The sequence below is a fragment of the Salmo salar genome, chromosome 12 (genome assembly GCF_965601325.2).
Source record: "Salmo salar chromosome 12, fSalSal1, whole genome shotgun sequence".
Lineage (NCBI taxonomy): Eukaryota > Metazoa > Chordata > Actinopteri > Salmoniformes > Salmonidae > Salmo > Salmo salar.
In genome coordinates this window covers 75,565,593-75,591,941 of record NC_138302.1, presented here as the reverse complement: position 1 = coordinate 75,591,941, position 26,349 = coordinate 75,565,593, and the positions used below count along the sequence as shown (strand labels likewise).

The 26,349-nt window shown below is 42.3% G+C and overlaps 1 protein-coding gene across 3 annotated transcripts in view; it reads right to left on the bottom strand.

Annotated features, from left to right (window-relative positions):
- arhgef10la (Rho guanine nucleotide exchange factor 10 like a) overlaps positions 1 to 26,047 on the bottom strand; it is a 128,698-nt gene extending 102,651 nt beyond the window's left edge. Inside the window, exons 1-11 of one of the 3 annotated variants that reach the window (XM_014133567.3) lie at positions 25,728 to 26,047; positions 16,618 to 16,899; positions 15,741 to 15,768; positions 12,529 to 12,716; positions 5,955 to 6,065; positions 5,514 to 5,644; positions 4,480 to 4,578; positions 3,706 to 3,814; positions 2,673 to 2,776; positions 2,215 to 2,292; positions 960 to 1,139 (exon numbers count right to left, since the gene is read on the bottom strand). In XM_014133567.3, coding sequence (XP_013989042.2) covers positions 960 to 1,139; positions 2,215 to 2,292; positions 2,673 to 2,776; positions 3,706 to 3,814; positions 4,480 to 4,578; positions 5,514 to 5,644; positions 5,955 to 6,065; positions 12,529 to 12,716; positions 15,741 to 15,768; positions 16,618 to 16,894 — 1,305 coding nt within the window. In that variant the 5' untranslated portion in view covers positions 16,895 to 16,899; positions 25,728 to 26,047. The remainder of the gene's footprint in view (positions 1 to 959; positions 1,140 to 2,214; positions 2,293 to 2,672; positions 2,777 to 3,705; positions 3,815 to 4,479; positions 4,579 to 5,513; positions 5,645 to 5,954; positions 6,066 to 12,528; positions 12,717 to 15,740; positions 15,769 to 16,617; positions 16,900 to 25,727) is intronic. The other 2 variants (XM_014133569.3, XM_014133570.3) reach the window with 2 other exon arrangements.
- Positions 26,048 to 26,349: the final 302 nt, after the last annotated feature.

Genomic DNA, 26,349 nt, shown 5'->3' with positions numbered 1-26,349 from the left:
TTGGCTTTTTCATGAAACAAATGAATACAGGGACAAGTCATGTTTGGTTATTTGATCTGTGAAAACGTCTGACAATATCTTTCTTCTGACAGATCTTCGAAGTTCCTAGAAATTCAACAGCTCATATAGCAATCCTAATACTGGAAATCCACAGGTAATTTCAATGTTGTGAAGGGTAGAAAATGGCCATTTAAATGTGGTATTTAACACCCTGATCTGTTTACCAACCATGGAGACCAACAAACACCCTTCACAATCCTTTAGAGGCGGTGAGGTGGGGATGTTGAGAGGCGGCTGCGACAGCACACAGTCATTCGCTCTCCTTTGATTAAACACTAAGCGGGCTGCTGACAGCAGCAGTAGCTGGAGGAGCAGTAGCTAGAAAATTAGCCAGTCTCACATAGAAATGAACCCTTTACTTCATCTGCTCTGCAAGCCAGGCACAAACAACACACAGATACAAGTATGAGACCTATAGCATAAAACATTAACATCTGGGTGACAAATCCACACTCAGGTGAAAAAGAGAAATCACCTCTCACAACAGGCTGGTTTGGCTGGTGTCAGGATATCAATGAAACATCACAACAAACAGGGCCAGTAGGAAGGCAGAGGGGTTGGAATGGTGTCTTTGATAGGTAAATAATGAGCAAGCCTTATGGATGAGCACATTGCAGAGGGTCACAGCAGCACACTCATACATTAGTCCAATGGACCAGTGCCAATGCAATAAGCACACATATTCTGAGATTATTAGCTGCAAAAGAGATATTCATCTAAGATGTAATTATCTCCATGTTTGAGGTTAGTGTTGTTTTCTCAATTTGAAGTGCAGCTCATTATAACTGTGTGTGTGGAAATTGTCTTCTGATAGGAAAACTGACTAATTTTACTTGGACAAATAAAATATTTCTCTCTCTCTCTCTCTCGCTCTCTCACACACATAAAGTCTCACTAACCGAGGCCACAAATAGGTCCCCAATCTTCTCACTGCTGTCCCACTCAGCCACACGTGATGCCAGTGCGATCTGGAACATGGAGTGACACTGAGTGATCTCCCGTAGACGGTGAAATATGGGCCGGATCTTCCGTGGGCTCAGGATGCGTGGGTCCGCCTCTAGCAAAGGCCTCTGGTACTCCTGGGGAAACAGTACACCCAAGTTAACTTGGATTAGGTGTGCTTTACGGTAGAGAACGATATAAAATACACAGGTAGGCCCTGATCATAAAAAGCCACACTTCAATAGCAACATCTCTCAACAGATACAACAGCAGCATCCAACAGGGCTTGGACCCTTACTGGAAGGCACATTGATGCAATCGTCAGTTAGTAACACTCCTATAAGCAATTGCAATTAGTTAAGATGCTGTACAGTATCAAAACTAGTCAACTGTGTAAAACATGTGCACATTACTGCAATGTCTTTTAAAGTGAGTCATTTAAATATGGCAAATGTAATCTGTGAAATCAGAAACTGCCAGATGCAGTCAGCAGAAAATCAGCAATGAAAGTCAATGTTTGGAAACAACAATAGATGATAGACTAGTGCTGCTATTGTTGTTTTACAAGCTTCCCCTGCCCAACCATAAATCCTCCACAGCAAATTAATTATCGACAAGTGGAATATGGACAGGGGGCATAACACAGGCAATTTCTGATTTTATAGGACTGAAGTCGCTGTTCTTAATGTTAAAAACAATTGTGCCCATGGCTTTTTTCTTTTATGTTTCCTCTAGCAGTGAGTTGGCCTTTTTGAATGGAAAGCAAAATCACAAAAAAGGATTAACATACGCAATTATCAAACACAATCATCTCATGACAAAACAAAGGTAGTACAGCATTGTATCTTAACAGAAAACATAACCCTCCCACTGATCACGCCTGTTTCCATTTCAGCTGGTGTGTCTCGTCATCTCTGAGGAGAGATAACGAATGCTTCTCTCTCCACCACAGAAAAAGAGAAGAGAGAATCCCATTCTGTGATTCTGTGAAAACATGACAGAGAGAATCTCTCTCTTAGCATCAGCGGGGCACCACAGATGTGAGAGGAATGTGTTCTATCATGATTATTTATGCGGAGCAAGCCTGGTAATTTCATACTTATCTCCAGTTTCCTTTTCAGACTCATTCCTAAATGCTGAAAAGATGAAAGTATTACATCTGTCAGAGTTAACATAGGGCGGAGGAGGGATGGTAGGAAGTAAAGCACTCACCTGAAGGATTCTCCTGAGGGACTCAAGATAACTGCGCTCACTCTGAATGATGGAACCCAGGATGTGGCGTCTGACCACCTGAGAGAGGAGGCCAGGCAGGGAAACATACAGGTCAGAGGTCAACGGTCACACAAAGAAAACGGCATGATGGGAGTGTGTGACAGGTTGTTTGATAGTACATGGCTACAGTAGTCATGCCTGGGCGTGTGATTGTAATAGGGTAAGAGAGTTTGGGTGGGGCAGCCTTTTTTTCATGTGGCCTCGATTTACCCTGAGGTTTCCCTTGAAATGAGTAGCCCTGTACTTAACTGTATCAGACATATTTCTCCCAATCGTACTACTGAGTCAGTGTTGCCAATAGAAAAAGATTGTTTGCATCATTGCATGCATATCACATGAATCTAGATATTCACAGAATACTCTGACACACACACAAACGCAAACATCTGCATACACACCTGCTGGCTGCTCAGTCCCTCAGGCATGGGGCTCAGCTGTGCAGGAGGCTGTTTCACCTCCGACACAGCCACATCCAGGTACCCTGCGTCATCCTCCACATCCTCTGCACAGGGGAACACACACATACACACCCAGAGGCACATTTACAGCTTTCACATCTCAACTGGAGCCACACTCCCAGATGACCTCCAACTTTATTATCTCTAAAATATAAAGACATTTGCACTCTGCATGAAAGACTTGGGAGGGAAAAATATATTTCAAACGAACAGCATGAATACAAAGGCGTTCAGAAGGCACTAAACAAAATCCAAACTTCCCTGCAACCATACAGACATAGATACTAAAACTGATTTTCGCCAGCCAACACCACTCCAATTAATGACTTTGGAACGATAATCGTGTGTCAGTATCAGAAATATATAATGCTGCCGAGATTCTCCCTGATCAACAGCTACAAATAGAACCACTGGCCTCTTTACCTCTTTTTGATTGTTTGAAAAATGATTTGATTTGTGGCTCTGTTATCTGTGGTTTCTGGAGCTGCTCGACACTCCATTAACGGATGGTAATCTGGTTCCATTGTGTACCGAGGCTTCCTGGGGTACAACCTCTGTCATGTGAGATTTTCTGCCCGTTCCTCTCCCACACATCAAACCCTTCCGTTCGCCACAGAGTCTGTCTTTAATCGGCGCGAGCCGCTCGACTTATCCCAGCTGTGTCATTTGAAATATCTTACATCGTTTAGATCATTTTTCCACGAGTCTTTTCTCTTTTAAAGCTGGGATTGGAAAGGAAATGGGAGGCTTTCTTCTCTATCTGCCTCTAACATTACTTTTGGCTCGGCTAGCATCACACAAGTTCTCCACCGCAGCTTAATTCAAAGCGGCAGATGAAATGTATGTGAACTCCTATCTTTCACAGAAACTCTCATTTCACAACAAATGTACACATATCTCCATAAGAGGCATACTTTCATCTGAGACAGTAATTTGGCAAAAAGTCATTTTGAAGAACTTTTCCCCAGATTACCTGAGTGGTCCTTCTTGTGCAGGAAGGAGACTCTCCGCATGAAGGCTATTTTGGTCTTGTCTAATCCATCCTTGGTCCCACTCCTAGCGGCCTTCATTAGCTGATGAACCTGGTTCAAAAGGACAAAGAGTCCAAAACAGTTAGTCCACGAGGAGAGAGAGGACAGAGCCAGGAAACACTGCAGAGTAATCCACAAGGAGAGATAGAGAGAGATGGGACACTGGATGCATCAAGCCATGAATACTGCCATATGCGCCTCTCAGTTGGTCTGTAACTGTCTGATCTAGTCACTAATCAGGAAGTCTATGAGGAGATCATAGATTCTGAAAAACCACAAACCCCACCCTGAGCATCACTGAGGCCCAGCAGACTCGTGATGCCCACAGACCCAGAATATACCCATGGTGGTGGTATTTTTAAATGATGCCACTTCAGGAAACTAGGTTATCAACTTGGAGCAACTGGCAACGTGTTTATGGATGAAAATGTGTTTAACTTATTCATGTATCCCTAAAACTTGTCCTGATACTAAACTAGAAGGAGAGAGACAAATCTCTCATGAGAACGACTGTTTGCAGGAAAGCAGAGAAACATTAGCAAGGACAGGATGGTAAAGAAAGTGAATCATTATAATGCACTTCATACTGCACTTCATACTACAGCAGGCATATTTTTGCTTTGATAATATTGTAATCCTCGCATAGCCTTCTGGGTGATGTAATTTTTTGTTCTAAGTTGATGTCATGTTGTGTTTTCTTACTGCCAGTGATATACCTTGGTGTCATAGTTGTTTTTCCCACCCAGCCTCATGGCTATTTCACGTTTGGTCCTGGCACAACGCTCCCTCAGCCGACGCACGTCAGGGGAGTACTGCTACAGTACGGGAACGCCACAGGTGTTGGGCAGTGTGGTGCGAAGCAGGTCAGGGCAGGTCGTGTTAAACCACACAGGAGGACAGAGGGATGAAGGGAGATGAGACAGCAGAAAATTGAGGGAAAAGGGATCAAGACAAAACAAGCAAGGCAACACCTGGATTAATCACAAGGATGGAGAGCGGAAGCTTAGAGCACTGCGTCGGTCAAAGGGTAATGTCAGCCTAGACTAATAGCAATGATCTTGGTGAAGGAAGTGAGTGCAGGAGGGGAGGTTGAGGCAGACATGAAGAGGGAGGAGGGGATGTTCATAGACTACCTCCTGCAGTGATATTCATTTCAGTAAAGCCACCATCGTTTCTGCCCAAATGTAACAAGCAAGTGTTCATAACAAGCAGGTCATCACTCCCCTTTGTATATGGATATCATTTCATAGAATATTTTCTAAATCTACGTATCAATAGCACCAGCTCAGTCAAATATGTTTTGTCAAAACTTCCCCATAGTGTACTCTACATACACGGTATATACACAGGGATGAGACTGGACCAAGTCTGACCAGAATAGCGCACAACGTCAATGAGTATATACTGCCCCCATGTGGAGGAGAGAGAGCCTACAGTCACCTACATTATGGTTATAATATACAGCCCCTAGACAGTGTCATGACTTTGATGCCTTTCAAGTGAGAAGGAAGCTTGTTTATTCTCAGGCCACAAAGTGAGAATATTAACCCACCCAGACAGGCTGATACATGTTTCATGTTCTTTGTATTTTCCCCAACAGTTTCTCACATGAATAAAATAAGTGTGTTGGGAGAGCAGTAGCATTGGGTGAAATATTCTCTTTGAGTCATGTCTTATGCATTGAACAAAAATCCAAACAGACAGACAGATAGACAGACAGACATATCCAACAGAACGCCATCTCTCCTACCTTGCTGCGGGTTGGTAGTTTGCTTTCGGTATCAGACTGCTCGTCGTAACTTTCAAACTCACTGGAGCTCCAACCGTTGCCTGCACCCTGGGGCATTTCTTCTCTGTGCACATCCTCGTAGATCATATCCCCTGACACACATACACACACACACACACACACACACACACACACACACACACACACACACACACACACACACACACACACACTGACATCAACAAAGCACAAAGACTGTACAGTGATCCAAGGACTGACAGTGCATTGTTAGACAGCAGATCCTCAAGCTCAATCAAGCACAGCGCAGTATTTAAGAGGAACCAAATGGCGTTTGAACCCAGGTCTGATGTGCATTGATCCAAAGACTGATGGTGCAGTATCAGACAGGGGAGACATCCAATAAAAGCAGTCAGTGGCCCGAGCCCCTGCCCCAGAACTCACCTTCGTCAGGAGAGAGTGGTCCCTCACAGGGCACGTCATCATAGATCACCTCCGGGCTCCCTGTCTGGAGCGCTGCATTGGCCTCATCGTCATCATCATCCACACCACCTACTGGGAAAGACAGTAAGGACCAGTCACAACCCCAAGCCACAGAGCCAGGAGGAGGGCTTGTCAGTGATTATTTTGCAAGGCAGCCAAACTTCAAGAGCAAAACCACAAGCTTTTCCCCCCCAAGCATTGTACCCCAAGGTTCTGTCACTTCTATGTTGTAATTGTCAGTGCCAGTTACATCAGTTAGATGGACAGTGGCAAGAAAAAGTATGTGAAACTTTTGGAAATACCTGGATTTCTGTATAAATTGGTCATCAAATTTGATCTGATCTTCATCTAGGTCACAACAACAGACAAACACAGTCGGCTTAAACTAATAACACACAAGCAATTATACGTTTTCATGTCTTTATTGAACACAACATGTAAACATTCACAGTGCAGGGTGGGAAAAGTATGTGAACCCTTGGATTTAATAACTGGTTGACCCTCCTTTGGCAGCAATAACCAAACGTTTTCTGAAGTTGCGGATCAGACCAGCACAACAGTCAGGAGGAATTTTGAACCATTCCTCTTTACAAAACTGTTTCAGTTCAGCAATATTCTTGGGATGCCTGGTGTGAACTGCTCTCTTGAGGTCATGCCACAGCATCTCAATCGGGTTGAGGTCAGGACTGACTGGGCCACTCCAGAAGGCTCATTTTCTTCTCTTGAAGCCATTCTGTTGTTGATTTACTTCTGTGTTTTGGGTCGTTGTCCTGTTGCATCACCCAACTTCTGTTGAGCTTCAATTGGCGGACAGATAGCCTTACATTCTCCTGAAAAATGTCTTGATAAACTTGGGAATATATTTGTCCGTCGATGATAGCATGCTGTCCAGGCCCTGAGGTAGCAAAGCAGCCCGAAACCATGATGCTCCCTCCTCCATACTTTACAGTTGGGATGACGTTTTGATGTTGGTGTGCTGTGCCTTTTTTCCTCCACACATAGTGTTGTGTGTTCCTTCCAAACAACTCAACTGTAGTTTCATCTGTCCACAGAATACTTTGCCAGTAGCGCTGTGGAACATCCAGGTACACTTTTGCAAACTTCAGACTTGCAGCAATGTTTTTTTTGGACAACAGTGGCTTCTTCTGTGGTGTCCTCCCATGAACGCCATTCTTGTTTAGTGTTTTATGTATCGTAGACTCGTCAACAGAGATGCTAGCGTGTTCCAGAGAGTTCTATAAGTCTTTAGCTGACACTCTAGGATTCTTGTTAACCTCATTGAGCATTCTGCGCTGTGCTCTTGCAGTCATCTTTGCAGAACTGCCACTCCTAGGGAAAGTAGCAACAGTGCTGAACTTTCTCAATTTATAGACAATTTGTCTGACCATGGACTGATGAACATCAAGGCTTTAAGATATACTTTTGTAACCCTTTCCAGCTTTATGCAAGTCAACAATTCTAAATCTGGGGTCTTCTGAGATCTCTTTTGTTCGAGGCATGGTTCACATCAGGCAATGCTTCTTGTGAATAGCAAACTCAAATTTTGTGAGTGTTTTTTATACGGCAGGGCAGCTCAAACAAACATCTCCAATCTCGTCTCATTGATTGGACTCCAGGTTAGCTGACTCCTGACTCCAACTAGCTTTTGAAGAAGTCATTAGTCTTGGGGTTCACAATCTTTTTCCATGATGTATTCAATATAAGACAAGAAAAATACAATAATTTCTGTGTTATTAGTTTAAGCACACTATTTGTGTCTATTGTTGTGACTTAGATGTAGATCAGATCAAATTTGATCATGATGTGTCAATTTATGCAGAAATCCAGGTAATTCCAAAGGGTTTACATTCCTTTTCTTGCCACTGTATATCATAGTCTTGAAAACATCAACAGTTCATTGATTATATTAGCAGGACGGCCCTGTGTGTTGTTTTTATTTGTGGTAAGTGTGGGGTTGTGCTATGGAATTGTGGCAACATGATTATATCCACTTTGTTTGTAATGTATCGACCCTATCTATCTCCACGGTCCGCAGGATTTGTCATTAATTGCTTTGAGAGTGTTTCAGCCTAATTTAGCTTAGGGGCTTTATTGATTCATTTTTAAATTGTGATTTGTCTGGAACGGTTCCTTATAAACCTCAAACATCAACAATCACTGGATTCAATTAATGTGTATTCTGACATGGATTAGCCGCCACAGCTCTATATACGATTCGAAATAACCTTGGACACAATCCAAGAGAGAGACAAAACAGACAGTGTTCTTCTACTACAATAGGAATTAGCTACGCAAGCGTGCACACACACAGACATGCACACATCCTCTCTCTGTGAAGAATGTGTACCGAATGAAAAGGGAATAACTGAATCTTGGCTATCAGCCTGACTATCTGCAGATCTGCAAAGTAACTGACTCAGTCTTCTGAACAGTGCTCATTATTTCAAACAGCCTGAGTGTATTTCTTCAAGATTAGTTTATTTTCCCCAACAATCCCAGAAGGCAACACTACAGAACTCAGGCAAGTTTCATCTTGGTTTGGTGAAAACCTTTTTAGTACAGTATGGCATTGCTTGACGGTAGTCCTGGGATTAGGACCCAGACTGGTCGTAATGTTAGGACCAGAAGAAAATTTAAAGCTGGTATTGAACTCAGTGACCAGCTACCAGAATCTTTGAATCGGTTACAAACGTATTATTACACTGTAGTAATCCAGTACTGATAGTAACACAGAACATCCATACTGTAGTATGACTAAATAGCAACAGTGTTATCAAATTTGTCAAATAGATTTGTATCAGTCTACAGGAATGTAAGTCCACACACACCCATACAGTTATAGAGAGCACACAAAATCGCCTTTTCCCCCTCAGAATGCTGAAATTAAAGTTCTACAGCTGCACCATTGAGAGCATCTTGACTGGCTGCATCATCGCTTAGTACGGCAACTGCAAGGCACCCAACAACAAGGTGCTACAGAGGTTGGTGAGTGCAGCCCAGTACATCCCTGGGGCCGAGCTCCCTGCAATCCAAGACCTCTATACCAGGCGGTGTCAGAGGAAGGCCCAAAAAATGGTCAAAAACTCCAGCCACCCAAGCCATAGACTGTTCTCTCTGCTAACGTATGGCAAGTGGTACCAGTGCACCAAGTCTGAAACCAACAGGAACCTGAACAGCTTCTATCCCCAAACCATAAGACTGTTTAACAAGACTGCTAAATAGTTAATTAAATGGCTACCAGGACTACCTCATTGACCCTTTTTTGCAATAACTCTCTTGCACTGACTCTATGCAAACACACTGGACGCTACCCACACTCTAACACATACTTACACTGACTGACACCCCAACACACACACACATAACACGCGCACACATGCATACTGCATTGTTGGTTGAGGGCTTGTAAGTAAGCATTTCACAGTAAGGTCTAAACCTGTTGTATTCGGCAGATGTGACAAATACAATTTGATTTGATACTGACGCCACACATACAGTTGAAGTCAGAAGTTTGCATACACTTAGGTTGGAGTCATTAAACTCGTTTTTCAACCACTCCACAAATTTCTTGTTAACAAACTATGGTTTTGGCAAGTCGGTTAGGACATCTACTTTGTGCATGACACAATACATTTTTCCAACAATTGTTTACAGACAGATTATTTCACTTATTTTCATTGTATCACAATTCCAGTGGGTCAGAAGTTTACATACACTAAGTTGACTGTGCCTTTAAACAGCTTGGAAAATTCCGTAAAATGTCATGGCTTTAGAAGCTTCTGATAGGCTAATTAACATAATTTGAGTCAATTGGAGGTGTACCTGTGGATGTATTTCAAGGCCTACATTCAAACTCAGTGCCTCTTTGCTTGACATCATGGGAAAATCAAAAGAAATCAGCCAAGGCCTCAGAAAAAAAATTGTAGACCTCCACAAGTCTGGTTCATCCTTGGGAGCAATTTCCAAATGCCTGAATGTACCACGTTCATCTGTACAAACAGTAGTACGCAAGTATAAACACCATGGGACCACGCAGCCGTCATACCGCTCTCAGGAAGGAGACGCGTTCTGTCTCCTAGAGATGAATGTACTTTGATGCGAAAAGTGCAAATCAATCCCAGAACAACAGCAAAGGACCTTGTGAAGTTGCCGGAGGAAACAGGTACAAAAGTATCTATATCCACAGTAAAACGAGTCATATATCAACATAACCTGAAAGGCCACTCATCAAGGAAGAAGCCATTGCTCCAAAACCGCCATAAAAAAGCCAGACTACGGTTTGCAACTGCACATGGAGACAAAGATTATACTTTTTGGAGAAATGTCCTCTGGACTGATGAAACTAAAATAGAACTGTTTGGCCAAAATGACCATCGTTATGTTTGGAGGATACTTGCATGCCGAAGAACACCATCCCAACTGTGAAGCACGGGGGTGGCAGCATCATGTGGTGGTGCTTTGCTGCAGGAGGGACTGGTGCACTTCACAAAATAGATGGCATTGTGAGGAAGGACAATTATATGGGTATATTGAAGCAACATCTCAAGACATCAGTCAGGGAGTTAAAGCTTCGTCACAAATGGGTCTTCCAAATGGACCATGACCTCAAGCATACTTCCAAAGTTGAGATAAAATGGCTTAAGGACAACAAAGTCAAGGTATTGGAGTGGCCATCACAAAGCCCTGACCTCAATCCTATAGAATATTTGTGGGCAGAACTGAAAAAGCGTGTGTGAGCAAGGAGGCCTACAAACCTGACTCAGTTACACCAGCTCTGTCAGGAGGAATGGGACAAAATTCACTCAACTTATTGTGGGAAGTTTGTGTAAGGCTACCTAAAACATTTGACCCAAGTTAAAAAATGTAAAGGCAATGCTACCAAATACTAATTGAGTGGATGTAAACTTCTGACCCACTGGGAATGTGGTGAAATAAATAAAAGCTGAAATAAATCCCTCTCTCTACTATTATTCGGACATTTCACATTCTTAAAATAAAGTGGTGATCCTAACTGACCTAAGACAGGGAATTTTTCTAGGATTAAATGTCAGGAATTGTTAAAAACTGAGTTTAAATGTATTTGGCTAAGGTGTATGTAAACTTCTGACTTCAACTATACACTCACACACACACTTTCGCACACACCAAATAAGCTGCTGCTACTGTCTATTATTTATCCTGTTGTCTACATATACACTACCTTTCAAAAGTTTGGGGTCACCTACAAATGTTCTCGTTTTTTAAAGAAAAGCACATTTTTTGTCCATTATAATAACATCAAATTGATCAGAAATACAGTGTAGACATTGTTAATGTTGTAAATGACTATTGTAGCTGGAAACGGCTGATTTTTTATGAAATATCTACATAGGCATACAGAGACGCATTATCAGCAACCATCACTCCAATGTTCCAATGGCACATTGTGTTAGCTAATCCAAGTTTATCATTTCAAAAAGGCTAATTGATCATTAGAAACCCCTTTTGCAATTATGGTAGCACAGCTGAAACTGTTGTGCTGTTTAAAGAAGCAATAAAACTTGCCTTCTTTAGACTGGTTGAGTATCTGGAGCATCAGCATTTGTGGTTTCGATTACAGGCTCAAAATGGCCAGATCAAATACCTTTCTTCTGAAACTCGTCAGTGTATTCTTGTTCTGAGAAATGAAGGCTATTCCATGCGAGAAATTGCCAAGAAACTGAAGATCTCGTACAACACTGTGTACTACTCCCTTCACAGAACAGCATAAACTGGCTCTAACCAGAATAGAAAAAGGAGTGGGAGGCCCACGTGCACAACTGAGCAAGAGGACAAGTACATTAGAGTGTCTTGTTTGAGATATAGACGCCTTGCAAGTCCTCAACTGGCAGCTTCATTAAATAGTACCCGCAAAACACCAGTCTCAACGTCAACAGTGAAGAGGCGACTCCAGGATGCTGGCCTTCTAGGCTGAGTTGCAAAGAAAAAGCCATATCTCAGACTGGCCAATAAAAATAAAAGATTAAGATGGGCAAAAGGTCACAGACACTGGACAGAGGAACTGATCACAAAACTGAGGTACAGATTGTTAAATCAGATTTCTACAGTATCCATGCATGATGCCGAAAATGTTTACACCACACTTAAAATAGATTACTATTATGAACTATGGCATACATTTTTCAATATCATCAAGAACAGGGAGTATGTGAAAGACAACTAAAGAGAAAGGTGAAATAAAGTTGAGCAGCGCTTGGCTTAGTCAGGCTCCTTACAGAGTCTTTAGTGGATCACCTTCAAATAGCCTAATGTCAGCAAGAGCAATTTCCCTTGGTGGAAATAGACCAGTAGTCCACTATTGATCCTCATCCTGAATTAATTTAATTCCTGTCATGTCCATGTTGAAATCAAATCATGGGAGGGAGAGAGTGTTCCACACAACGATTACAGACCAATACAGTTTATTTTATTACTGTAAAACAATGGTGGTTGGTGTAAGCTTGCTCTCTTCTGTCTATATCATGTTTCATGTATCTATATCTATGCAGTTCTGTACCTTCAGAGTGTTCGCTCAGGCTGGAGCTCTTCTTCTCAGTCTCCACACTTTGGTCCTCCGAGTTGGTCTGGTTCTCCACTGGTATCACGTCTCCTGGACCAGACCCTCCCTGGGACTCCTCCCGGGGATGCTCTCCCACTGAAGGTGCTGCAGCAATGGGCTCAACCAGCTCGACCGGGCCAGAGACCCTGGAACATACCAGGCAGAGTATTAAAAGCAGTTATGACCACTCTAGGCTGGGTGCTGTGTGGCTCATTACAAGTGAATTGCAGTGTGGAGGAGGAGGAGGAGGTCAAGGAGGAAAGGTGAAGTAGGCGGGGCAAAGAGTCTGAAGCACTGCTGTCCCAGCATGCTAACGCCTTGATCACACAGACAGTGTCATTGCACAAAATGGTGCGCAGCATAATCTGGAAATGTGTGCAACTGTGGTGTGATGATTCTGATGACTGCTGTTGATGTGATCGAGGTGTAACACTTCCTTAAACCTGCCACAGCTATATGTTCTTAGTGCAGCTCATTTCTGCTAGGTTGTTCAGTCCTATTCACTGTGGTGTGATGATTCTGATGACTGCTGTTGTGAGGGATGGAGAGAGTCATCTGATCCAGGTGAACTCATGTGAGACCATGAATATGATAATGTGACCTTACCTCCTGCTTGTTATATTAACTGTGAGCTATGAAAGATCCCCCTAAATGATAGCCATTGATCACCTGCCATACCTAAAGCCTGACCATAATAATGACTGGCCCTGGAATATTGCCTTTGAGACATCTCCTAATACTGATCTTGTAGGTATTCTGTAAAGAGCTACCACTTCCTTATGTTTTCAAGCTACCAGTGAGAGTTAAAGAAATCCTCCCACATGCTTGATTATACAGCTAGATCTGGGATGGAGGAGAAACCAATCTCATTAAATGCATCCCTCCCACCATCCCTCTCGGCTTTGCCAACAGCCAGTATGTCAATCAGTCAGCAAGATACTGTACCTCTCCCCTGTTCCAGGCATGCCTGACAGTCCTCAATGTTTACAGAATTACGCTGTTTAGTTGTGTAGGAAATATTTTGAAGCCAAATATAGCTTGCAAGCAACCTGTTGGCCAGACTTTCTGTATATATTATTGCATTACCTTCTTTGGCAAGACAACAGTAAAGGCGTTAGCTAAAGCTTGTTTGAGTAATGTTGAAACTTCAAACCCAGTTCCTAGTAATGTCCGCTAATAAACGTTTCAACTGTTCACATTGCACTGCCTCCCCAAAGACACCAGACTCAGTCAGGAAGCAGCTCACAGGGCTGGCAATGACAACCCAACATATTACAGCTAAGTGTTTTTACAGAGTATTGTCTACTCAAGCAGTTTTCTATGAATAAGAACTTTCTAAAATCAATTATTAGAAAAACTATGCTGGGGTAGAATGTGCCTCAGACATATTAATAGCACAGCATATGTAATGCCTCATCATGAAACACAAGAAACCCGTTCTGTTCTGTAAAATTCATACAGAACGCATGTCTCATTACTGTGGTTTCAAATGGGGATTTAACAAGACATTTTTTGAGAACACAAACTATTTCAATGTTTAAAAGACTGGAAAAGTATATATTTGATGGTTCATCTTTGTAGGCCTACGCCCTTCACTTGTCTATACAAGCCCCTGTGAGTCATAGGCCTATAGCAGAAGAAATGGCAAACGTGTTTCAATGCAAATAGAACAGACTGAGGCACAGTGTGAGCAGCCTGAATGCAAGGCCTTAGATGTGTTTCAACGCCCTCTAACTACAGAACACAGTCGACCAGGGAGCCATGTTTACTTGGCTTTCCTCCTGTCTCTATGGAAATAGTGCTGACCATGCTGATGATGGGCTAGCTAGACCTTCCTTGTAACTACAGTTACTATAACGAGTCTAACCAAACAACACACCACCTGCTATAGCAACTGCATCTTGCGTCTGCCCCCTAACAGTGTACACAGGTCTGTATACGGTCTCTGTGTCTTTTGTAACATTGTTTACTTGAACAGCTTGCAAACCCAGCTTGCAGATCTACCACTAAGCAGAATACTGTGCAGAGAAGACAGTAAGGGTGGAATGAAGATAAAGAAAAAAGGAAAAGGAGTGTTGTAAAGTGGGGTTGCTTAGGTGGAGTGTTAAATGTGTGCCCCTCTAGTCTAAGGTTACAGCTGAACTGAACATAAAGCAGAGCCATATAAATGTCAAGTGTCAAGTTGTCATGGTGACCGTTGTCCAGGACTTTTCATCTTAAGGGTCTCACTTAATGAAAGCTATCTGTCAAAGGTCCTAGAATCAACAGATGCACCTAGACATGCGCACGCACACACACAATACCACTGCTTTCCTGAGTATAATAGACCTGTAGACATGTTATGCATGTTCTACAACCATGTTTCTATTACAAAGTATTCTTTGCGATGCAAAAATATCTGAATTTGAACTGAAACAGACACACAGAGCAAACGTGCTGACACAAAGCTATTGATAGCTCCACTAGGAAAGGGAGAATATTGACCCACAGTGAAACAGTGTACTCAGCAGAAATCTTCCAGAGGAGAAATCGCAGAAACCACAGTCCCTTCTCTCACAATCCAACCCTGTTCAAACATACACACACACACACAGACCCACAGATACACACTATCCCAGTCACTCACATACACCCCGCTTTTCAGCACAGGAAAGCCCACAGGAACGACAGGCCCTGGCTCTCCTATCAGCACACGTTTCCCAACACACTTCCTAGCACACCATCACGCTGGGACCTAACCAGGACCAGTGGCCCCTACCAAGACAGGGGACCCCAAATTAAAAGGTTGATACAGTACACTGGTTGATAACATGTTTCTAATGTACATTCTAGTGAACCCCCTAACTCATATACAACTTTTTCCACTGCAAACTGCTATAACCTGCAGACTACAGAGTACCTGTTAGGCTACTGATTCACCATGTTAGACATGGAAGAGTTTTCTTCCCAACATAGCCTCTGTCACAGATTTGCCATCTCCTTTGATTTCCTTTTCCAAACATATCAGTCCTATACCTTTTTACTTTGACACACCATAGAGATGTTTATGATTTTGGGTCATGCTAATACAGTATATTGATAACTTAATGAAGACAGATGTTTCCTCCTATGAGGCCAAACCACACAACCCCTGAAGATGGAATGCAGATAGAAAGCAGAGAGTCTCTTACCGCCTGGGTGGGTTGCTAACTGGAACATCTGTGGGGAGAAATGAAGCGGGAGACATTAGACATCTTTTTTTTTAATGTAACGTCATGCTTGTGTTTGTTACTATAACTTGTACAACATGTACCATATGGGAAGGACAGTTCAAAAGTTTGGAAAACATCCAGATAGGTCTCAATATGAGCAAAACTATACAAAAGTATATCTTATTTCCCCTTTACTTCATCTTAATTGACCTTGTTTTATGAATAGAGCGGTCAGTCCTGTGTCTCCAAGAAGACAATCGCTGATGAAAACAGACCACAGGAATTGTATTATTAGCGCTATATAGGTCCTGTGTGCAAATCAGCTTTTATGGAAGATATTCCTATCCAAACTATTATTTAATTTATCCAGAGACAATGTGAGCCCTCTCATCTTACCTGGGAGGGCAAAGTCCCAGCCAGACGCCTGTCTCCTCCACCATCCGCTGGGTAACAGGCTTCCACCGTACAGCATCATCAACCCCAGAATTCCCCAGTGCAGTGGAGAAATGCACCACAACCCACTTAACGGATTACAACGTGTAGGCTTCGTGAAAAGTATTTTAATTAAGCACTAATCGCTTCCTTTTGTCCGACAGAAGTTCACATAGATTTAAATCTCCCTCTTTAGCAAGGAGTGTAATTAACAGAGCTTGTTTGGCAACATGACTCAGTCAGGTAGTCAACAGCATACTGATATCAACCAGAGTTTCACTGCTCCTTATCCAATTAGAACCCGGCTCTCTTTATGACTGTCTGTCTGAAGATATTATGAAATCTCTTTAAGAACTGACAGCACCTTATGAGACCAGTGGAGAAGAGTCACTCACAATGTGTTGTAATAGAAAAAACACTTTACCTGAAGAGGCCGTGGAGTCTTGTCCCTGGGAGGGATTGTCCTCCTGACCAGCAGGGGGCATTGCATTGAGGTGTTGTGAGTGTGCAAGGGGTGTTGTTACTGCATTGTCCTGTGGTTGGCTTGTGGCCTCCATAGATGACTCGTTTGCCGTTTGCATGGCTTCCACTGGGTCTTTCTCCTCATCAGCACTGTCATCAAACTCAAACTTCTCGCCTTGCTCTTCATCTTCCTCCTCCTCTTCCTCCCTCTGTTGCTGCAGATAATTCACAGTGGACATAAGCTCTGGAACAGAGAACAGAGACAAAGGGATAGTACACATTTTGAAGAAGAAAAAACAGAAATAATGTTCTTTGTCTGACAAAAACTGACATGCACTTGACTTCACAAAATTTGCTACAATTTTGAAACTGATTGGAGATTTTGTTTACAAAGCAAACACATATAAATAGTTAAATGTATAAATACACAAACTACAAAAAGGTATAAAAGTTGTAGGTACTAATAAAGTGTACTAACGTATCTATGTAACCACCATGAAAATACAAAGGTTTTAAGACACTTCAAGTGGAACTTCCTTTTCAAATACATGATCAATTATTTTGGTAAAGCTTATTTACTTTGTGCTCTTTTTCAATGACTAATCGTTGTTTAAACTTTACACAGTACTAAGACTCTAATCTGTGTGTGGGTGCTGGCTGCTGGGAACTATCAGGGTGAAACTTAAAGGTGGAATCATGTTGGAATGGGTTCCAATTCCCCCTATTACAAAATTGTTTTAGTTTGTTTTAGCCAGTGATGTAAAGTACTTAAGTCAAAATTATTTCAAGTACTACTTAAGTAGTTATTTGATTATCTGTACTTTATATGTATATTTTTGACAACTTTTACTTTTACTTCACTACATTCCTAAAGAAAATGATGTACTTTTTACATTTCCCCTGACAACCAAAAGTACCCGTTACATTTTGAATTTAGCAGGACAGGAAAATGGACTCACTACACACACATGCTACATTTGTAAATTATGTCTGGGTGTTGGAGTGTGCCCCTGGCGATCCGTAAAAATAAAAATAAATGGTGCCGTCTGGTTTGCTTAATATAAGGAATTTGAATTGATTTATATTTTTACTTTTGATACTTAAGTACCGTATATTTAAAACCAAATACTTTTAGATTTTTCGTCAAGTAGTATTTTACTGTTACTTAAGTCATTATCTTTAGGTTAAATGCGGAAGACACATTTCAGTTGAATGCCTTCAGTTGTACAACTGACTAGGTATCCTCCTTTCCCTTTCCCCTTACTCAAGTATGACAATTGGGTACTATTTCCACCACTGGTTTAAGCTTCATTCCAATCTAAATTCCAGAAAAAACAATGGTGTGAAACATCAGCCTGATCTCATAGACTAGACATAACAGCAAACGTTAATCTGGGACACTGAAATGAGTATAATATGTTACATTTTGTATGGTTACATAGGACAGAAGGCAATTTAAGGCAAAAATGAAAGTAGGGTGGTTGGTTGGGGTGGATGGGTAGGTGTATAACACGAATGTCTAGCAACCCGAAGGTTGTGTGTTTGAATTTCATCACGGACAACTTTAGCATTTAAGCTAATTTGGAACTGTGCAACTACTTATTACTTTTAGCTACTTTGCAACCACTTAGCATGATAGCTGACCCTTACACTAACCTTAACCCTTTAACCTAACTCCAAACCCTAACCTTAACACTAACCTTAACCTTAACCCCTAGCCTTGCTAACTTTAGCCACCTAGCTAACATTAGCCACATAGCCACCTAGCTAACATTAGCCACAACAAATTGTAATTTGTAACATATCATAAGAAATGGATGATGGGCATCCACAAATGAATACATACTAATTTGAGTGTCCCAGATTTACATTTACTATGTTACGCCAGGTTGGAAACATTAGGCTCATACTGTTTACATAGAAATGTATTGTAATACAAAATAACATTTAGACAACTGCAAGATATTTTGTGAGGAAACAGTCTATTCCTGGTTTCACAGGTCACTAAATCCTTTCACTGGATCATCTGATGTAAAGAAAAAACACAATAGTTAAGTCTGGTCAGAGTTGAGTTGTTGTGAACACTACGCTGTATTACCTACATTACTGAATGTGGGTCACTAGCAACAGGTTGTTTTGACTAGTTTGCTTTCTCAGTACTGTGAAAAATTCCAATCCTTTAAGCATGGCAGAATTATGGCTGCTTCCAGAACCACAAAGGAAGAGACATGCAACAGAGAGGGGATTACAGTTCCAGTATAAAAGCAGGACAAAATTGCTGAGAAAGGCTGTTAGCATAATTAAACAGTCTGACAGGGCTTACCTGAAGATTAATGGAGATATCTATACCCTGATGGTGATGAGCCCATACAGGTTATTTTTGTCATTTTAATAGGGTATTCCTCTTACTACATACAACGTGTCTGTCCTAAATACCTCAACCTCATAACTGGGGAGGGGGGGGGGGGGGGGGGGGTTCCCTACATGTAGAGGGCGGCTCTGTATCCGTAGCAGAGCACCACTCCTGAGTCCTGGAGTTCTGGTGAAGTCTCATAGTGCAGCATCTGCTTTACATTTCAATTAGTGCTGAACTGTTTCCTCTGCAGGAACATTCCTAACCCTGATAGGCCTGTTTGCACGCCCCCTTGGGGAATGACAGCATAGGGTAAAGTGGGGTGGACCCGACCATGGGCGGCAAAAGAGTTTGGAGCTGGCCCATTTGGAGATCATTGCACAATTCATTTTCATCCCAAATCCTCCACTGAATACAAAGTCTGACTCAACCCTCTTCTGACAGTTCTATCGGGAAATTAGGTCAGTTATAGGGAGTGAGGTACTGTAATGTTGTTGGCATGGTGATGGCTTGAAACTACTACACAGGGATACTTTTCTAGTCTTAATTTGAGACGTATTAAACATGAGTGGCAAAGTAGGCCAGGTTTGAGAATTGCAGTCACTTTTCTTCAGGGGTAATACTAAGACCATATCCTCACTCGGTCGGTGCAATTCTAGTCATGTGTGGACCCAGCCGACCACGGCCTCGATCCTCTTCGCTGTACCACAAACACAGTTTCTCCAGCCGGCCCACTTACTGCTCTAATAAACAATGAGCCTTTTGTAGGGGAAAACCTCTGCTCACTCTCAGAAAGCATTGTTTCTGCATTGGTCACTGAACTGCTGGACTGTCTGGGAGTTAGATCACAGGTCAAAGGGTCATGACTATGCTGTGCTGTATGTAATATGTCAGAGCCATGCTCTGCTCAGTATAATGGAGGATCTGTGGGATAGAATCAATGAGAACTGCTCCTCCCTTCGAGTTAAATACTTTAGTAGTCTACCGCCATGTATAATGGAAAAATCACCAGGGGTTTTTCCAGAGAAGGAAAAGCAGGATTGGCAAAATAATCTTTCATAATAAGTTCTGTTGGTGTAATTGATATGATCTTTCGAGCGGAGCATCCCCTAAGTTCTTTGACATTGAGCAATATGTATTAAATACTCTGACACAATACAATTGCACAACGAAAATGAATGAGCTGATGTCACTTTTTGCATAAAAAATGCACTTGATATTGCCAGCAGAAAATCGTTTGCTGCCTGACTAATCAAATCAAAGTTTATTTGTCAAGTGCGCCGAATACAACAGGTGACCTTAGAGTGAAATGCTTACTTACAGGCTCTAACCAATAGTGCAAAAAAGGTATTAGGTGAACAACAGGTAAGTAAAGAAATAAAAACAACAGTAAAAAGACAGTGAAAAATAACAGTAGCAAGGCTTTAAACAGTAGTGAGGCTATAAAAGTAGCGAGGCTACATACAGACACCAGTTAGTCGGGCTGATTGAGGTAGTATGTACATGTAGATATGGTTAAAGTGACTATGCATATATGATGAACAGAGAGTAGCAGTAGCGTAAAAGAGGGGTTGGCCGGGGATGGGTGGCGGGACACAAGATAGCCAGGTTAGCCAATGTGCGGGAGCACTGGTTGGTCGGGCCAATTAAGGTAGTATGTACATGAATGTATAGCCTCTTCAAACTCAGGAAACCCCCTCCTTTTGTTGAAATACTTTTGTACAACATAAATTTAAAAACCAAACTCGAAGTGAAAAATCTTTTAGACTGCCTGTCAAAAGAGAGTAGGATAAGAGGAAACAAAGCTTGAACTAGTTCTGTCCTAAAGGCATTCTTGAGAAAATTAGATACAGTACCTTGCAGAATTAAAATGAAACATTCACAACCAAACACACCCTAACGCAAATAAAGAGTTCAGCCCAGCCGTTGTGTGGTAATGTTTGGAGAAGATGCAGAGGCGCCAAGGAGGTCTTTGGGGTATGGTTGGACCTTGACTTCCAAAACACTCCCTGTCCACTGCTGGATGCAGAAGCAGATGGTGAAATTACAGACAGGAGGAAGGCACATATTTCCAAATGATTCAATGTTTGGGAGTATAGAGTATGCAACTGCAAGCTGGATTCATAGAGATGTTTGAATTCGAACATGAGTTGGGAGAGATCTGCTGAACTGAATGTGCAATTTCACCAACAAAGACTTGAGTCCAGTGCTGGCTGCACACATAAGGCCCAGGCCGGGGCAGTCATTGGTTAGACAAGGAGAGGGAGTCAGGGTGCATCAATGGACAATAGAACAGAGCCGCAGCTGGTGAAGAGTATAGACTGAATAAACAGCAACGGAATTCTTACAGAAGGCAGCTAAAACAGCCTTCTTTTATCTATGGTCTTCCTTGGTTTTATGGAGGGTGGTTTGACTGGTTTCCAAACTTCCACTCTCTACTAGACAGGAGATGGAATGGAACATATCAGTCCAAAGAAGTTCTTCCTCCTTTTTCTGAATATCAAGATCCCAAAGGAAATTGTCTTGTCAAGAGATAGGGATGTGAGACAACCCATTTAGACACAAGAAAACTGCTTCTGACCAGATTGACTGTGTCTGTCATCCTTTATCTGTCAAAAACAGAGCTCCATGAGTGGGAGTGTTTCTAACACATACTAATGGATGTATGCCTCCTCCTTGATTCCCCAACTAACTCCTGCCAAACATTGAGCGTAGGGACTTGTTAGATTATCTGACTGTCAGATTTAACTCAGAGTAGAATTAATCATAAACCAGAACTCAGTTTGTTTTTCTCCTGATGTAAGCTCAATTGTAAGCTACAGTACAGAAAGCTGTGTTATAGTGTACTGATTACTGAACATTGAGAACAAATATGTGTCAGCATCATAGACTGTTTGGTCAGCATAGTGAAACATTCATGATGCGCTGCTTTCATATGCACTGCCATGGTTTGCACTGTTCAGACATGCAGGTATACATTATTCATACAAGAGCCACATTGGCCTTCAGTTGCCCTCCACTACAGAAGCTGTTACTGTGCCCACTGTGTGCGATGGTAGTCTGTGATGGTAGTCACACTACTCAAGGTCACAGTGAGTGTTACTGATCTCCACTGTTTCTCCATCTGGGCTCTGACCACTGACTGTACTGACTATACAGTGGCAAGAAAAAGTATGTGAACCCTTTGGAAATACCTGTATTTCTGCATAAATTGGTCATAAAATTTGATCTGATATTCATCTAGGTCACAACAATAGACAAACACAGTCTGCTTAAACTAATAACACACAAACAATTATACATCTTCATGTCTTTATTGAACACACCATGTAAACATTCACAGTGCAGGGTGTTAAAAGTATGTGAACCCTTGGATTTAATAACTGGTTGACCCTCTGGCAGCAACAACCAAACGTTTTCTGTAGTTGCGGATCAGACCAGCACAACGGTCAGGAGGAATTTTGGACCATTCCTTTTTACAAAACTGTTTCAGTTCAGCAGTATTCTTGGGATGTCTGGTATGAACTGCTCTCTTGAGGTCATGCAACAGCATCTCAATCAGTTGAGGTCAGGACTCTGACTGGGCCACTCCATAAGGCATACTTTCTTCTGTTGAAGCCATTCTGTTGTTGATTTACTTTTGTGTTTTGGGTCGTTGTCCTGTTGCATCACCCAACTTCTGTTGAGCTTCAATTGGCGGACAGATAGCCTTACATTCTCCTGAAAAATGTCTTGATAAACTTAGGAATTCATTTTTTCGTCCATGATAGCATGCTGTCCAGGCCCTGAGGCAGCAAAGCAGCCCGAAACCATGATGCTCCTTCCACCATACTTTACAGTTGGGATGAAGTTTTGATGTTGGTGCCTTTTTTCCTCCACACATAGTGTTGTGTTCCTTCCAAGCAACTCAACTATAGTTTCATCTGTCCACAGATCTGTCCAGATGTTTTTTTTGCAAACTTCAGACGTGGAGTTCGTTTTTTTTTTGACAGCAGTGGCTTCTTCCATGGTGTCCTCGCATGAACACCATTCTTGTTTAGTGTTTTACGTATCATAGACTCGTCAACAGAGATGTTAGCATGTTCCAGAGTTTTCTGTAACTCTTTAGCTGACCCTCTAGGATTCTTCTTAACCTCATTGAGCATGCTGTGCTGTGCTCATGCAGTCATCTTTGCAGGATGGCCACTCCTAGGAAGAGTAGCAACAGTGCTGAACTTTTTCCATTTATAGACAATTTGTCTTACCGTGGACTGATGAACATCAAGGCTTTTAGACATACTTTTGTAACCCTTTCCAGCTTTATGCAAGTCAACAATTCTAAATCTTGGGTCTTCTGAGATCTCTTTTGTTCGAGGCATGCTTCACATCAGGCAATGCTTCTTGTGAATAGCAAACTCAAATTTTGTGAGTGTTTTTTATACGGCAGGGCAGCTCTAACCAGCATCTCCAATCTCGTCTCATTGATTGGACTCCAGGTTAGCTGACTCCTGACTCCAATTAGCTTTTGGAGAAATCATTAGCCTAGGGGTTCACATAATTTTCCCAACCTACACTGTGAATGTTTAAATGATGTATTCAATATAAACAAGAAAAATACAATAATTTGTGTGTTATTAGTTTAAGCAGACTGTGTTTGTCTGTTGTTGTGACTTAGATGAAGATCAGATCAAATTTTATAACCAATTTATGCAGAAATCTAGATAATTTCAAAGGGTTCACATACTTTTTCTTGTCACTGTACATACCTAAGTCCAAACACCGTAGGTAAGTCACTTCCGTAATAACAATGTAATTGTAGTATAAATCCACTTTATATTTGTAACGCAGTCATAGTTGACATAGCACATTCATAAATGCATATTGTACATCCTGTTGTGTACATAGCAGTTTTATTACTATGCATACTACCTTCCTCTAATGACCTATTTTTTATTATCATTTTTATTTTTATTGATATTGATAATGGACTATAATGTTGAGGGAGCTAGCATGTAAGCATTTCAATGCACCTTTTATTCCTGTTGTAAACGGTGTATGTGACAAATAAAATTTTATTTGATTTTAAAAGCACGTGGAGTTTAACCAAGATCAAACATTCTAGGTGTATGGTCCTTAATAAGTCCTTAATAATCAAACATTCCCATCTAGGGTTACGGTTGGGTGTCAGAATGACCAAAGCGTCACTGTGTGACAGCAGGTTCACTGACCTGGGTGTCCTGTTCCCACCCTCTCTATTGTGATCTCTGTCAATGGCGCATCTGAATGATCTTTTCTTGGGCCAATGAAAGCTCGGTTTGAAGCTTTGTGTACATGTTCATTGTTGATACTTCCCTATTGTTCAGTCTTGGCCAGCCAGGGTTGTTGTTCAGTATCAGTATACAGAATTGTTAGCTGTTACAATACAGAGGGAGGTTGAGCTGTCTCTTTGATGCAGTCGTATGGATTTGACTTTGCTATTAATGTATGAATGCAACTTACAGCACAGTTACAGCAAGCATGAAGGATGTGACACAGTACAAACAGAGAGATGGTAGGGCTGTGATGGTCATGGAATTTTGGATGACTTATTGGTCAGCCAAATGACCGCGCTCACTGTTAAAACTTTTTTTCCCCCCTCTGCTCCTGACTGCATATGCTGCCATTGAAATATATTCTATTTCTATGTGTGCTGCTGCTGCAGGGAGGGGCCGTTGCCTACAAGAATTATTCGCTACAACACCTTGCTTGTTTTAGCAAGGAGCAATAAAGTTTCACATTACCGCAGAAACGGGCACAAATGCCCGACCGTCCCGTCTTCAGTCAGCCATCCGTTCCAATAATGTTTTAAGCGGTTATGACGGTTATTTTATTTTCATGACGGTCTTCATCCATAACGGTCTGTACTCATTCCCCTAGGGCTTCCGGGAGTGGGAAGGCCTCAGCTGTGGATTTGCTACGGCGTGAGAGGAAAAGGCGAGTGGGCTCCCATTCATAGGAGAATCTTTGTGGTTTAAGCTCCAGGCCAGACATGCTTGGACTATTAATTCATGGAACTTGATTGTCGAACAAAAGTTTAACAGTCTGACTCAGGGAATGCTGGGACATCCGACTAAAGCGAAACACTACATCTTTCCAAAATGCAGATCAGAGGTCCCCCTCTCCCCATTCCTTTCTCCTCTGTGGGGATGAGGCAGCGTGAAATTCATTCAGGGAGGGGCTATTGTACTCCAGGAAGGAGCCCCAAGACTAGGGCTGGATAGAGGACTCCTGTTTCAGCCTGGGGCTATGGAGGGGGTAGAGTAATGTATATACTGCAGTGGAGTATCTCTGGCCCAGTTCTGCCTGGAATCAATGTATAGATCCTCCGAATAGATGGTGTATGTCTCTGGACCAGAGTGCCTCATGGTCTTTCCCTTGATAATATGGGTAGCCAAGCCCCTGACACAGCCCTCTCTGAAGGTTAGTCCTGGTGTAATCGTCTGTGAAAGAGTGTATTCAACAAAGAGGCCACCCGGCTTTGGGTATTGCCTCTGCTCTCCTTTCCTCCTCTGTAACTCCGCTGCCCCAAGCTACAAGCTGTCGGACCCAGGGACTGAGAGCACAAAACAACACACCCACCCACCCCCACTCCCTCCATGGCCCCTTCAACAAAGCTCCTGTCTTGGTGAACATGCAGAGAAGTGAAACAAAAAAGAGGGAGAGTGTTTATAGTAGAATACAATAAAGAATACACCTCTCACCTTCTTGTCCTCGGTAGTATTTCCTCCAACAAGCTTCGGTTACTCCCTGTGGACTCTTTAATCCTGGTTACCTCCCATGAACATTCTGCTTATATACTGGCAGGTTCCTCACTCATTCCTCTGTATGTCTGCTTTAAGAGCTCCTAGGGCTCCGGCAAAATAGACTGGAAATACTGTTTACTTTCCCACATTAGGTCAGCTCCGCTCCTCACACTAGCTGCTCTGAATGAGGCTCCCCCTACTCCCTCCTCTCTCTCGATTCTATGGTTCAGTCCCTCCCTCTCGCTCTTTCTCACAATTTCTTGCCCCGTCTTTCTGTCCCTCTTCCCTCTCTTTCTCTCCCCTCATGTTTAGTCCCTCCCTCCTCCTCCAATCTCCTGCCCCTGCTGCTTAACAGACACAAAGCAGGCCAAAGGGCTCTCTCAGCAATGATTGGCCAATGACAGAGCAAAAGTCTTGGCATTGGCCAATAGAAATGCTAAAGTATGGCACATGCCCAATCAGAGCAGATATGCAGATGTAGAGGGTGGGCCAAGAGGAATTAGGATGGGAAACTTGGGTGAAAGGGGGAATAGTTTGGAACAATGTTAGTGATTACATCACCAAGCCAAGGACTTGAGGA